We start from the raw sequence: 15,192 nt of genomic DNA on the forward strand, positions 1-15,192 counted from the left end.
TAATGCATGCAAAGTAGAGTGAGTTCAATGTTGGTTTAGGCTAATTACCAAGACACAGCTTGTTTTCTACTCAAGTCTATAGCTAAACATTTCCATAACCATCTTGAAAATGTGTGTTTCGGGTACAAGGGAATATAGAAAAAAGCCAAAAAGTGTAGTTCTTGAATCCTCTTTCCTATCACCAAAGTATACTTCAATGTATACATCATTCCAGTAAAGGCAGCAATGTCATCTTAACATAAAAAAAATGATTCCATATTGATATAATTATCTAAGGAGACATATGATGGTTTTAAATCTATTCTTATACAATTCCTTGAGGTCTAAAGGCTGTCATTAAAATTTTAATCCTTAGCCAATGGACAGGACATTCTTCACAGTTGTGTGGAAAGCAGGGACTGACTCTGGCATGAACTCTGGTGCCCCCTATTTGACTATTTCCCCCTTGGTGGGGAGGCCTGGTGGCACTCAGAGGAAGGGTAAACAGGCTACCCGGATGAGACTTGATAGGCTGTGACCATATGGTGGGGGAGGATGTCTCCTTCTTTCCCAGGCCTAGAGGAGGGGAATAGGGTGAAAGAAGGAGGGAGGGAGGAACAGGAGGATACAAGTGAGGGGATAACAATTGAGATATAATCTGAATACATCAATTAAATTTTAAAAAGGGAAAAGAGAACTAAAAAAATTTAATCGTTGATCTACAGCACTAATTCTTTCTATACAGAACCTTCCTCCAAGAACATTTATATAATACACTCATGTTTTCATAGGAATCTGTCACAAGCCTACTATGCTTCTACTATCCTAAAACCCATCTTCTTTTATATGTCCTTGTGTTAAATTATTGTTGATACTTCTGTCACAACAGCTTTTGAATATTCTATTCTGCTCTGTTCTATTCCAGTCCCATCTGCTGTATTCTATATCTGTATTCCAGAAAGATTACAATTTACCCTGGACACTTCCTCTAGGCTCCATTCCAGTCTTGTATCCTCTAGTTTCATATGCAAGGGATATTAAACAATGTTGGTGTGATCACCAATGTCTGATGGTAGATTTATGTTGCTCCTGGTTTTGGAGGCTTTCTTTTGATTCTGGCTGTGTATTTGCTAGCCTGGGCATTTGGTTGAAAGGCAGAGAACATATTTGTTTTGGTGTGAAAATATGCAAGTAAATAATTACATAAAAATTGAAAGTATACAGATGTTTATTTCTATATATGTCTCTCATGGTATTTGTTTTAATATTTATTTCATTTGCTTATGGCTTAACAAGTGGTCTTGCAAGCAGTAGGACTAGAATTTCTGTCTTATCATCCTTCACATACCTGGTATATAATACCTGAAATAAATGGGCACAACTGGCATTTTTGGCTGCATCTAACTCAACATATATACCATAGTGTGGATTTTGATCATATTAGCTAGTCTATAGTTGATTGTCTTTCTTTTTCCTTGATTGTTAGATCTGTGAAGATTAATGGCTTTCTTCTTTTAACCTCCAGAGAGTTTAGTCTGCTATTGCATAGCAGGATAATGCATATTGGAAAATGAGAGAATAGCAACAGTAGTTGAAAATTTCTAATTCAGTCTATAGATGTCCTTCATTATAACAACTGTGTTCCTCTACAGATGCTTTGCAGCAAGGTTCTTTGTCAACAGGCAAGTCAGTAAAGGGTTGTTTGTGTTCATATAGTCACCCATGCACACATGCCCTCACACGTGTGCATGAGACTGAGAAGAGAAAAAAAAAAGATGTAAAAAATAGACGTAAAGTATCCTAGTGGTTTTAAAATAACCTGTTTAGGATTCTTGGTCATAGTGAAATAAAATAATTTTTAAAATAGCAGATGAGTTTCAATTGCAATTACAGAGCCTATGTCAACACTAACTCCCAAGGGCTAGCTCAAAAATACATAATGTCCACAAAAAACATTTCAATTATTTGTGAAAATGTAGTAGCTCTGTAATCAGGATATGAACAGATATAAATTGTGGCTGTTTATACACTAATGTTACCTATTTTTCTACAATGATAATGACCAGTATCTGAAAGTGAAACAAATATCCCGTGGCTAGATCTGAAGTGCCACTCAAAAGTTTCTGTTGTAGCAATGAAAAACAACAGTTAAACTTACTTAAGACTAAACAGTTTTTTGATTGGGCTCCTAGACAATAATAGTACTTTTGTGTAACACTTGAAATGGAGCCTACAGCCATCCCAAACAAAATAGTCTCTCTTAAGATCTTGGAAATAATGACATCATAGGCAAATTGAAGCAGCAATCCATTAATAGTGTCCTTTGTCTCAGAAGAGGACCTGACTTAGTAAATTGGTATACTTTACAAACATAACATAAAATGATTATCTCTTTCTATTGAAGTGTACAAGATACCTCCTATGTGGGAAGAAATACATTAACGCCGATGCTTCTAATGTGAATACATTTCCTTTCTCCACTTGCTTTGAAGTTGGGTTAACCATGTCAAGATGTTAATTTTTTGTTTGTACTTTATAAGTATTTACAAAGAACTGAAGTAGTATCAAGATAATTTAAACAAAATAAAATCTGTAAAGTCTATAAAAACGGAGAGTATTTAGGTCATGTTTTACATTCCCAGTGTGGAACTGGACATCCATTCCTCAGTCTCATGGGCATCTCTGTAAAGGTTGATTCCAACCCTTCTGATGACCCCCAGATGAGACTAATGAAGCTAGAACAATCTATATTTGTGGTTTGTTGATATGTAGAAAGTCTGCCATATAAGCTTGGCTCTCTGCAGAGTTCCTGAGATATCTATCTGTCACTTATGTGTTTTTGAAATCTGAGTTGTAGGTTTTAAGTACAGATAGATGATTTTAATTTAAGTTTTCTATCTAGAATAGTCTTTAATCCTCAATCTAAAACATACCTGGGCAGATAGCATCAGGGTCATTAGGTAGCCTGAAATGAAGCAGTGCACAAGCATGCTTCCTTGTTTGAAGAGTATAATTAGTAATGCGTAAATAGGTGTGGAAGCCACACCTATTGATCAAGAACAAAGGAGCACAGTATCTTAAATTAAGTACTTGCCCTAGAACCCTTGTTGTCCTAGACTCTTGTCTTGTTATGCAAGATCAGATCTGTTCTAAAGAGGGCATACATCATCAGAAAATATATATCATCTGGAAAATGGTAGCTCTTTATCCAGAATTCTGTCTCTTGGTATTTCTATTTAAATACTCAGGTCCTGCCCAATAACTTCCAAATTTGGTTCTTAATCAAGCTAGATGTTGCATATTTGAGATTTCTGTAATAATAACTTCACATTTGGATATTATTATCAAGCCCAGAACAATCAGTTTCATAAGAAATTCTTCCCAATGGCTAAATGAAAACTGTGAGCTGGGCCAGTAAAATTTAATACCACTGGTGGAGTCAAGTGTTTTTGGAGAAAAGTAAATTTAGAAGGACCAAAGGTCAAAATGCAAAAGAGAATGTAGTTCATTAGCCCTGCTTTCACCTTTCACATATGTGTTATAATAATTACTAGTACCATTAGCATGTGGTACTTACTATATTAGCATACATTTCATCTTGACATTATAGTTATTTTTCATTGTACCTATGCTATAATGTCATAGTTTCACTTATACAGGATACATGGGGTTTATTAGGTTGTTGTGGTGATGACAAAACATTGCCAGATGCTTTCACCATAATAATTACTGAAGACACACAGAATTGGTTTTAATACATTAAGATAATGCATCCCATGGCAAAGGAAAAGGAAACAGATCTGTGTAAATGAAGATCAAGCCAATCTTAGGGAATTGGCAGCCACCTGGCGGAAAAAGACATTCTTTAATACCTATTCTTTTTTATTGTTTAACGGTTTCATACACTTATATAATCAATTTTATTCATTTTCACACACACACACACACACACACACACACACACACACACACACACACACACACCCCGTTCCCTTCTTTCTCATACCTCTCCACCTCTGGATGAAATTCATTTTCTCACCCGGTCTCCCTAATTTCATGTTTTCTTTTTTCTATGTGTCTCACTTATTTTTAATTAGGCTCTTACTAAGGTGTAAATGGGCAGTTACTTACTAAAGCAAGCACATCCTATAAGCGGTTATACCACTGATGAATATGATAGGCCCTCCCCCAACAACCTATGATTTTGAGTAATTTAATTATATAAATATATATGTATGTTTACATATGCATATGTGTGTTATATACTATACACACACACACACACACACAAACACACATATGTTTACATCCTAACTTCAGTTTCTCCACCCTCTTCTCCTCCCAGTCATTCCCCTCTTCCCTCCCCCGACCGACTCTTCCTCTGTATCTCTTCAGAAAAGTGCAGGTCTCCCATGTATATCAACCAGCTCCCTTTAATTACCAATAGGCCGTTCAGTGACTGTATATATTGATTGAAGTTAGAGTATAGAAAAATAATTTAAAATTTTATTAACATGTATTAATTATACAAAATAATAAGTTTCATTATGCTATGTGATACATACACATAATGTACTTGGATCGTCTTTACCTTTTTCTTATCTTCCTTCATCTCCTTTCCTGGTCCTCTTTTTGTTCTAAAATCTCCCTTATACTTTAATATCTTTTATTTAATCTGTATTTTCATGTGGGAGAAAGCATAATACTTGTCTTTTAAAGTCTGGCCAATTTCTTTATTTTGTTACTTCCTAATGTGTTCATTTTTTCTATAAACAGGATTTCATAAAACATAGTAAAAAATTTAAATTGTCCTCATATGATATAATTTATAGGTCATTATTAAAATCAATAAAAATACTGTAACCACTAAAGCTAAAAGGAATAGTAGCAGACCCTTTCTTTCTTTCTTTCTTTCTTTCTTTTCTTTTCTTTTTTTTTTAGACAGAGTTACTCTGTGTAGCATTGGCTGCCCTAGAACTCGCTCTGTAGACCAGACTGGCCTTGAACTCTGAGATCTGCCTGTCTGTTCCTCACCAGTTCTGGGATTAAAGCTATTCACCATTCCTGCCTAGTGACAAGCCGTTTCTTATTCCAACAGCTAACTAAGGATACTCTTTGTTATTGCTGTACTTACATTCACTTACAGTAAATGTCCTTTTATAGAGTGACATAGTAAGTTATATTTGGAGAATTCATAAATTCATAAATTAGTACTAAGTAATACTTGACAAATTTACAGAGACTCCATTGTAACTAGGTTTGATTTTTCTTATATTAAAACCAGGAATTGATCCAAAAGACACTTTTGAAACTTGACTTGTGCCCATGAGGATCAACTTCTATAAGGGTAGGCCAGAATTAGAATAAGAGGATGCTTGGACATAAACATTTCCTTGGAGATGCTACACTTTTTCCAGTTCATGCTCTGAATTGGATGAAACAGGAATGTTCCCAGACTTTGACATAAGAATCCAAATAACAGTGAAATTCAGAATAAATAATAAATTCATAAAACCTAGACTAGATTTTACAACCCAGTATGTTCCTGGGACATGAAATATGATAGAGTAAAATTATGATGTCTCCTCTGAGTTCAAGTGTTTTCTGCCTTTGGCCGTAATGACATCCAACCCACCTGTTTTAGATGCTTGCTTGGGAAAAGCATTGTCTGCCAAGACAGTATGCCCCAACCTTCCTGAAATTGACATGTATATAAAAAGCTTTCTTGCACTTTTGATTAAAAAACAGCAGAAATCACTTTGCAAATCAGGTACACAGAAGTAAGAAGCAGACACCAAGGCATGCCAATGTTTAAACATCTAATAAATTGTGGTGGTGGGCTTTTGACAAAAATCTATGCTTGTGTCAACTTAAAAGTGTAGAAAGTTTGTGTCACTTGACAATTTGATAATCAGCACAATATTTTTTAAAGAAAATCGATTCTAAATTGTTCGTTCACAGATTATGCATGGACAACAGAAATTAGAGAGTCTCACTGTGGGAAAATCAAGGAAGCTTACACATTTGCATATGCATATTGAAAGTCACTAGTGACTGCGCTTACTTCCAATTTGGCAATTTGTCTTCTTAGCCCTTGGAGAGGCAAATGTCTTCTCTTTGCACAGTGAATCCGAGTGAATAAATGAAAGAGCAATGCTGTTTTCGAGATGATAAGCTCCCCATGTGTACCAGACTTGCATTAGATGTGTCTTCCCTTACCTCCTGTTTGCCACTGCTTTTCCTTAGGAGCTGTGAAATCAGCTGCAACTGAAAATGTCTGACAGCTTGGATAACGAAGAAAAACCCCCAGCTCCCCCACTGAGGATGAACAGTAACAACCGAGATTCTTCAGCACTCAACCACAGCTCCAAACCACTCCCCATGGCCCCTGAAGAGAAGAATAAGAAAGCCAGGCTGCGCTCTATCTTCCCAGGAGGAGGGGATAAAAGTAAAGTATCAGTGGCCGGGTGTTCAAAACGGGCCAGTTTATTCTTTCCTTGTTTCTTGCTTGGGTAGTCCTTTCTGGAGCACTGGCTGCTCAGAGCCTGCTTGGCCTTTACAGCTCCATCTTCAGAGGTTGTGCTACATCAGAGGATCATGCTTAATTGACCTCCTATAGGATAACGGAAAATATACATGCTGTGTTTGCTCTCACACGAATTGAATTTATAGATTTAAGTAAAGGGAAACCATTGCAAGAGCACTGTATTGAGTGTATAAACAGCAACTGACTTTCTGGAAACGTAGGGTAGATATTTAAGCAATGTGTTCCTAACTTTAGGAGCTGTCCATTTTTGATACTTGAGCGTATGGGTAGATTTCCTTCCATATATCTTCTTGGTAACTGATGGTATTGAGTTAAGTATATAGGAATAAGTCCAAGTTACCACACTGTTTTCTGTGTGAATCACAAGGTAGGAAAAGGAGGGCTTTGTTTCTTTATTCCTCTACCAATTGTCACCTACGTAATCAGTTCCATGTTCATGAAAGTCACAATATATTATCATTTACCCATGTGGCATTCATAAATACAACTTGTTGCTTAAATAGCATATGCTACAACTTTGTGACAATTGGTTTTGTGAATTTTTTTAGTAACTAGCGTATATGGTTGTATTATTTGCCGGAAAGCTGAAATATAGCTTCTGTAAGTGTAACTCTTGAACAGCATGTGAGTAAAGTAAGCATAAAGTTGTTTTCATCAGTGAAATTGGTCAAAAGGGAAAGAAAGGTAATGTTTTTGAAAAAAAGTAATTATTGATATTTATCTTCAAGGTAAAATAAGTAGTTTGGGGGTGTTTATATGGTGTTAATGAATTTATAATTTGTATCATAAGAAGAGGTGAAATTCTTGTTAGTCACTGTGTTGCCTCTTGTATGTTTATAAGGTGTTTCTTCTTCATGACCGAAGGATTGAAGAGAAGTAAAAGGGTGCCTTGCCTTCCATACAGAGGATCTGTGACCATAGAAGGGAGAGTTTTAAAAACATGTTTGCCAGTACTTAAGTGGATCTTGAAAACTGTTTTGTGAAAGAAAAGGGTGGTTTGGGTTTGAAGGTGTGTCACTATCTAGAGACCAAGTCATTTGTAATAGTTATGCCAAAGAAAAGCTCTCTATACAACACCTGCTACCCGCAGACGGTGCATAATGGATGACAATACACAAATCTTTGGTGCTATTGAAAGTGCATGTTTGTAGTGTCTTTGAAAACTCCTACTTTGAGGAGCATGGGTTTTGGAGAATCAGAGGAGTTGACATTTCTGTTTTGGGCCAGTAGTTCAAGTGACCTCATAATGAAACCACTGCAGTTCTCGAGAAAATTATGCCCAAATCTCTTCAGGGGAAAAGATCTGAGCCAAAATTTTCTTGAACTGGCATGCCCACAGAAGAGTCTGGATGACTTCATCTGTCATTCAGAAATGCCTTGAACGGTGCTTTCTTAGAGATATTCAGGACTACTTGAAGGAAAACAAGCTTGAATTCAAAAGTCTTGTTGGTTTTTTCTCATCCATTTGGTACCCCATGCATTTGCCAATATGTACATGTTCTAGGATATACCCAATCTTTACTATCAGCCAGACTTTACCTTTCAGCTCATATATCAATGTATGGTCAAGCCATTCAGGAATATGGAGTAATTATGTGTTGTTCAACAGTTGAAATCTCACAAAGGTCCTGGAGGTACTAATGTGAGGGATTCTTACACCATTACTAATGCTGAGTCCTTAATAAAAGAGGCATCAGTTAGTTTGCCAACTCCTGGTATTAGTGTAACCCAGAAGATTTGGCAACAGATGGTGAAACATCTTCCAAGATCGCCTCTTGAAGGCAGTGAACTTTTGGATCAAGAAGAACCTATAAATGATGAAAATTTTATGTAACTAAATTTGACTATGAACTTGTTCATACTACTATGTGATAAAGTATTTTATAGGATGATCCTCAGGGAGGTTCTTGTATGCCAGAGGTTATTATCATAGGAGACAATAAAGATAACTAGGAGACTTTTAGGAGACAGAGTTATAAGGAAAGGGAACCTTTTTTTTTAATAAGAAAACTTATGATAGTCCAAGGAAACTAATGAACATTGGGATCTTCTCATATCAAATATTACTTGTTTGAAACTTGAATGATTTTGAAGAGTTTCATAAAGAGGTATTATGAAGACTCACCAGAAACCATCTAAGTTAAGCTTTTAAGCCATCAATTGCCATTTACTAGTATTACTGGACAGGTGACACACAGAGAAAGCTTGGATAATTTAATTTCACTTACAAAGAAGGGCTAAAAATGTGCTTTTCTTTTTAAAAGCTGTTATGAGAAGAAGTCAAAAAATCCTAAATTACTGAGGTAGTGGCATTTAAATGCCTGTACTGGATAGCTGATAAGTTGCCTTCACAGCTTAAATGAGTTTACTGAACTCAATAGAGAAGTGGTTGGGTTTCTTCTAAAAAGATGTTAGACAGAAGTCTTCTTCACAAGGGGTAAAGTCATTAAATAATGCTGCTTATATTCATGTTTTTGATACAGTGTCAAGATGAGGTTTCAATGACTCTGAGAACATTTATATCCATGAATTGAACTAACAGTTCACCACTGTACATTGCTTCACTGTCACCTTCATTTTCACTACCATAGAGTAATATGTATGTTCATATCATCCCTAGAAATCATCTCAAGATCTAAACAAAAATATGTAGAGTCTTTCATTATTACTGTTTTAAATATTGGAAAGTCTTTTTGTCCTTTTTATTTAGTGTATTATTGTTATTATTAGTGCCTATAAAATATTTATAAGATATTTGAAAAGTACACTTGTGACCTCATTGCTAATGTCCACGTTTTCCTCTCCTATTTCCAAAATTTCCTCAGTTAAACTTTGCTAACTTCAGATTTGCCTAAAAACCTGACCTTCATTGGTGAAAAAAGAGTATTGTTTTTCTGTCCCTGCTTCTTGATGGAGGTTTGAGTAACATCACAGTCGTTTTGAATTAATAAAAAGAGCATTGAACTTGGGTTCTGGAGGCCTGAATTCATGTAAGGCTTGGGCAATAGCAATTGTGACTTTGGGGGCAGTCATATGGCTTCTGAGCCTGAATTTTTATCAACTGTTAAATGAAGATGGCAGGGTGTGCCATGCCATACCAAATCTTTGTACCTTTAACCTAAGGTACAAAGCTCCTGCGTGCTACAAAATGTAAATTAACTGCTGCTGGGTAATTTTGAGTTAATATTATGTTTGTAGCATTTAATAGCTTCCACAACCAATAGACTGAGTTATTGAACTTACACCTTTTAAAAGTAGCTTTTGCCATGATTGGAATCTGTATGTCAATTATAGAACACTATGCAGGAAAAAAATTTCCTTACACTTGTGTAAGCCAAAGGTCACTAGATTGATGTTATTCCTCATAGACCCTCTTTTTTAATTATATCATCAAAATTATTCATCAATGTCAACTTGTAAAATAAAGATAAGCCTTTAGAAAATAAAAATCACTCATAATCATCGAAATCCCAGAAATTATGCTAATATGTTGGTGGATTTCTTCCTACAATCTTCGTGTGTGTGTGTGTGTGTGTGTGTGTGTGTGTGTGTGTGTGTGTATTATTGGTTTATATCTTTATATAATGAATATCATTATATATATATATACAGCTTTGTAGTTTGATCTTTTTAATTTACTATTTTCTTCAAAATATTTGCCTCCCTTTTAAAGTCTATAAATGTAATTTTTAGTGGTGTATAATATGTCGACATATGGTGGCATCATGCTTAATTTAACCATTTTATTTTTTGATATCTTGGGTATTTTCCTAATGTTTCCCATTATAAATAACACCTACTTCATCACTAATTGAAAAGAGTTGATTTGTTTACAATTTAAACTTTTCTATTTGTATTGGAGAACGTCTATGGGTTGATTTTTTTTTAATGGCTACATTTCATTGACCAAATGGAACAAGAGACAGATAAAAGAAAAAATATAAAGTAGCTTTCATTTTGAGATTGAGGAGCTGCCATTGTTGGAGACTGCCCTAGGAGCTGAGTCTTTTTCTTTCTTTCTTTCTTTCTTTCTTTTTTTTTTTTTTTAAGGAGCTGAGTCTTGATGTTAAAGCAATGAAAGAGGCACAGTTTGACACCATTTTACTGATACTATACTATACAAAATTTGAAGGATTTAGACCTGGAAAAAGATATTGTAAATAAGTGGCCTGATTTTGTTGTTTAGAGAGTGTGAAGTGTGGGGCAGATTATGTTTCTCATTTGTTGCCTACTAGAATGCTTGGGGCCGAGTGCGTGGTTCATACATAGCACTTACAATAAGACTTCTTGGTATGTGCGTACTTTGTGCTAACTGTGTTCCAGCTTCATTTTATCTTCTTCCTTTCATTTTTTATTCTTCCCCTTTACATCCTTATCTGTTTTGAATATATGGATTCATGTTGCATTTTATGTATTCTTGCCATCCATGGCCTTGTGTCAGTTGCCATCCATTTTGGATTAAGCTTGTGAATAAGTAAATTGATGAATAAATCAATTCATCAATAAATGTATAACTATAAATGAACCAGTAAGGAGAAATCAATGAGGCAAATAAACACAGCAAGGACCCTGAAATGACATTGTGGGCCCCCAAAGTAATCAATGTTAAAGAGTTAGAGCTGAACATATAAGAAAGAAGCAGGTGAGCCTGCGCTTGGAAGTGACCTCTTCTTTGTGACAGCTGTTTCTAATGTCCTCCTTTGTTTTATGTCTTGAACTGCTTTTGAGCCTTGGATACGTTTTGGAGGATGTATGATGCGGTATGAAGGGCTGTGTCTTTAGTTCAAATGTGTATTTCTTGTGGGGAAATCTGGAGAGAATTGTGTCTTTGTGACCTGAAGAATGCTTGGAGACATAGGATAAAATAGTGTGATAAAAAGAAATTTATGACATATAGAAAATTATCACTCATTTGCTGACTACTTGCTGGGTGCCAGTCTGTGCTCCAGGCACCATGCATGAACATTCCTTGTTGGAGCCCCCTTTAAGTCATAGCAGTATATGCTTAAAGCATTTAAATGTACAATCCAGGACCACATAGCAAAGAACTGAACCCCCAAACACCCCAGTCTATCTCCAACCTGTTTTCATTGTACTACATTAACCTTCCTTGCAGTGAAACAAAGGGACTGAGTAGCAATCTGTGTTGCTCTCATCAGAAACCAGTGGTGGCTTTCATTTTTCTTAAAAAGTTTCAGTGTGCTTTAAAATGTATACAAATATCAGGAAAAGTTACTTTTTAATTGTCATGTAGAAACTGATAGTAACACAATATTCACAATAGAGATGGGCTAACAGTTTTTGGGTGTTTTGGGGTTAGGTTATCATTGAGAATACATAGTTCACATGCTTGCAAATGGCTTGCTTTAGAAAAGTGAGGCTCTAAGTTGATATATTCATATATGTGAATAAGTTATTGAGGTGCTACACAGTTCTTGTTACTGTACTGAAAATACACCGTTATTCTAATCCCTGGAATACACCATCTGTTCTATATCCTACACAGTGCTAAGTACTGTGGTGCAATGAGAAAATGCTCAGCTATCTTTAAAAGATGTATTTATTTATTATTTATACAATGTTCGCTTGCATGTACACTTGCACACCAGAAGAGGGCACTGGATCTCATTACAGATGGTTGTAAGCCACCATGTGGTTGCTGGGAATTGAACTAGAACCTTTATAAGAGCAGACAGTGCTCTTAACCCTTGAGCCATCTCTCCAGCCTGCTCAGCTATCTTTAATGGTCTTTTTAATCTAATGTTTTGGTCAATGCACATTACTAATTTTCATCTAATGCAAAGTAAAATATACTTGGTGCGGTAACAGTATGCAATCCTTCTTTGGTAAAACTAAGGCCCTTTGGAATCTTGCAGGAGTTCAAGGTGATTATTAATTCACCACCAATGTGTAGGAGTGTCAGTGAATAGAAGGATAGGATCTGCTACCAGAAAGCCAGGTGGCCGAGACTGGTGCTTCCAGAATAATGTGTACATTACATTTGGTACTCTAAAAGTGCCCAGAAGGAAGTCGTCTTTTTAAATTTGTTAAATATTATTTTTATGTTCCTTTTGTGTTGGGCCTACATGTATGTCTGTGTGAGGAAGTCGGATCCACTGGAACTTGAGTTACAGACAAGTGTGAGCTGCCCTGTAGGTACTAGTAATTAAACCCAGGTCCCCTGGAAGAGCAGCCAGTACTGCTGGGCCATCTCTCCAGCCCAGGAAGTCCTTTTTATAGATCACTGGCCAGTGTTTTGGGAAGCCTGAAGGATACATAGTTCTTTCTTGCCCTCTGGGATGAGTGCTATGCCCCAGGGGAAGAGCCTCTTATCTATTCCTTCACTCTTAGAAGATCCTTATTGAAATGGAAAGAAGGTGGGGTACAGATATCCACTCCCTCTCTCCAAAAGCCTGTGCCCCCACTTCAAGGGTAATAAACAGGGAAAATTTGCAGGTAGCCCGGTAAAACCACTATCTACTCAAATTGAAGAGAGGTATGAAATATAGAACTGGGAGATGTATACAGTGAAGTAAAGAGAAAAAGGATAAAGAAAAAAAGGATAAAAAGAAGAACAAAGGATGAGGTTAGAAGGGAGAAAAGAGAAACATGCTGTATCCAACATTAAAGTGAAGTATGAAAGGATACAAAAGTTACTAATAGCCAAGGATTAAGAAAGTCCTTTCTTAAAGTGGATGAGGCCCTTTTACCCTTCTCAGCCTTGTACTTTATTTATATAACAGTCCATTTGGATAGCGTGTCTCCCTAAGGCACTACTTCGTCTTTGCCTTATAGTTCTCAAATATTACCCATTGAAACTGGTCCATCTTTGTAATGAACAGAAATAAGACTGGAGCAAGTGTATGCTTCCTAGAAAGAGATGAAAGGCAACTTTATTATTTTCCAGACTGATCAGTATTGTTGAGTATTTCTGAAGATGAAACCACAGAAAGCTATGAATGTCTGCATGTGTCAATGGGGCTGACTACATGCCTCACATGGGACTGTCATTTCCTTGTGCTCATCTGATCATTTCCATGAACCAGCCAACACATGGATTAAGCTTGTAGCTACTCTTGCAGAAGCAGGTACCATCTGGAGGTTCTATCTGTACATACTGTCTTTATAGCTACTGAAGACCAGAGAGAAGGAAATTGGCTGACTATTTTCCCATGGAAATGAACTATACATAAAGAAAATTCAGATAGGTGAATTAGACCCTCTGAATTACTTTAGCTGGTTTCTGAAGGCAGAATAGACTTTACACACTGTACTGTCCCAACTACATATTGATGATGTTTAAAGTCGTGTTCTGCAATCCTCCTATGATGGAGGTAAGGCTTTCCTTGAAGCTACTTTATACAAGAGGCCATTTCAAAACCATTAAATGATGCCGACAAAGCTGAACAGGTGTAGTCTTCAAGCCTTAGTTCAATGATTACTTGCCCAAACAAATGAAAATAATTGAACCTTTTTTGAAAATATGTTTTACTCAGTGGAAAGTGCAAAATGGAATCTTTTAAGGAAAAAAAAGGAGAAACCTAGGTGAATTAGCAACGATGACCTTGGTCATTTTTATTTTCTTACAGGATTTTCTTCCTCTTGTCCCACTTTACTAGCAGGAAGTACCTAGACTTTTTAAAAATGCATTATTTTTCTGTAATTATTGTGTTCTTTCGAAGATGTTTAAATTGTTTTATGACAATAATGTTTGATGTTTATAAAATTAAAATATTGGGTAACTATACTAAATTAGAACAGAAGAAATGGCGATTGTTTCTTCTCTTATACTGATTCCTAAGCCAGCCCTCTTCTTGTTTGATGAGAAGCACCCTGCTTTTCTACTCAGATTCAGTGTGCATTTTTCCCAAGATGCTAGGCTTAAATAAGAAAGAGTTATGTGGAGACTTTGTAGTTTTTTTTTTAACCTGCCCTTCACTGTCAACTTCTTTAAATATTTGGAGCCAACATTAAAAGTGATGTTTTATGCCTGCTTTTTCCATTTCCATTACCACATAGTATTTCCAATATTTGCAATGGTAAAATAATAAATTTCAAGGCTCCCAAATGTAAAATCTAGACAATTACTTTTCCGGCTGTGTCAAGAAAGATTTGCATGTCATAAGGAAAGATTTACATGTCATAAATTCAGGAGGTAAGAAATTCCTGTGGGTCCCCTCCAAATAGGGTATTTTTATAGAAAGCAGGTGTGTTAGGGAGTAGAAGCTTGGCAGAAATCAATCCCTCTGGGACTATTGCTTTCCCAAAGAGCACCTGCTTGGTGATACCACCTGTAGGGCTATTGTTGCCCTAGGAAGAACAACGGTTCTGAAATACTTATACTTACTCAAGTATAAAAAGGGCTTCAGGAAGCTTTCCACTTTAGAGTGACGGCACCGTGCACTGGCTGTGAATCAGAGGGTGAAACAAAGTGATAGCAAAATGAAATATAGCAGCAACAATCCCATATGTAATGCACTGCCCTAGTAGTTAATTAGGCAGTAATGTCTTTTAAACCTCACAAACCACAAAAGCAATATTTTATAGACAATGTGTGAATCTCAGAAAAAGCATCTCTCATCGAGGTAAACAACGAGCACCTCATGAAGGATTGCCAGTTAGGAAAAATGAATGTTATCCCCCACAGAATGTGGATAACAGTTTAA

At 36.2% G+C, this 15,192-nt stretch overlaps 1 protein-coding gene across 1 annotated transcript in view; it reads left to right on the forward strand.

Moving 5' to 3' along the window:
• The window catches only part of Pak3 (p21 (RAC1) activated kinase 3), a 116,800-nt gene that overhangs the window by 20,944 nt on the left and 80,664 nt on the right, over window positions 1-15,192 (forward strand). The window contains exon 4 of the mRNA XM_051142529.1: window positions 6,226-6,427. Within this exon, the coding sequence (XP_050998486.1) occupies window positions 6,253-6,427 (175 nt within the window). The 5' untranslated portion in view covers window positions 6,226-6,252. The remainder of the gene's footprint in view (window positions 1-6,225; window positions 6,428-15,192) is intronic.

The sequence above is a fragment of the Acomys russatus genome, chromosome X, assembly GCF_903995435.1.
Source record: "Acomys russatus chromosome X, mAcoRus1.1, whole genome shotgun sequence".
NCBI lineage: Eukaryota > Metazoa > Chordata > Mammalia > Rodentia > Muridae > Acomys > Acomys russatus.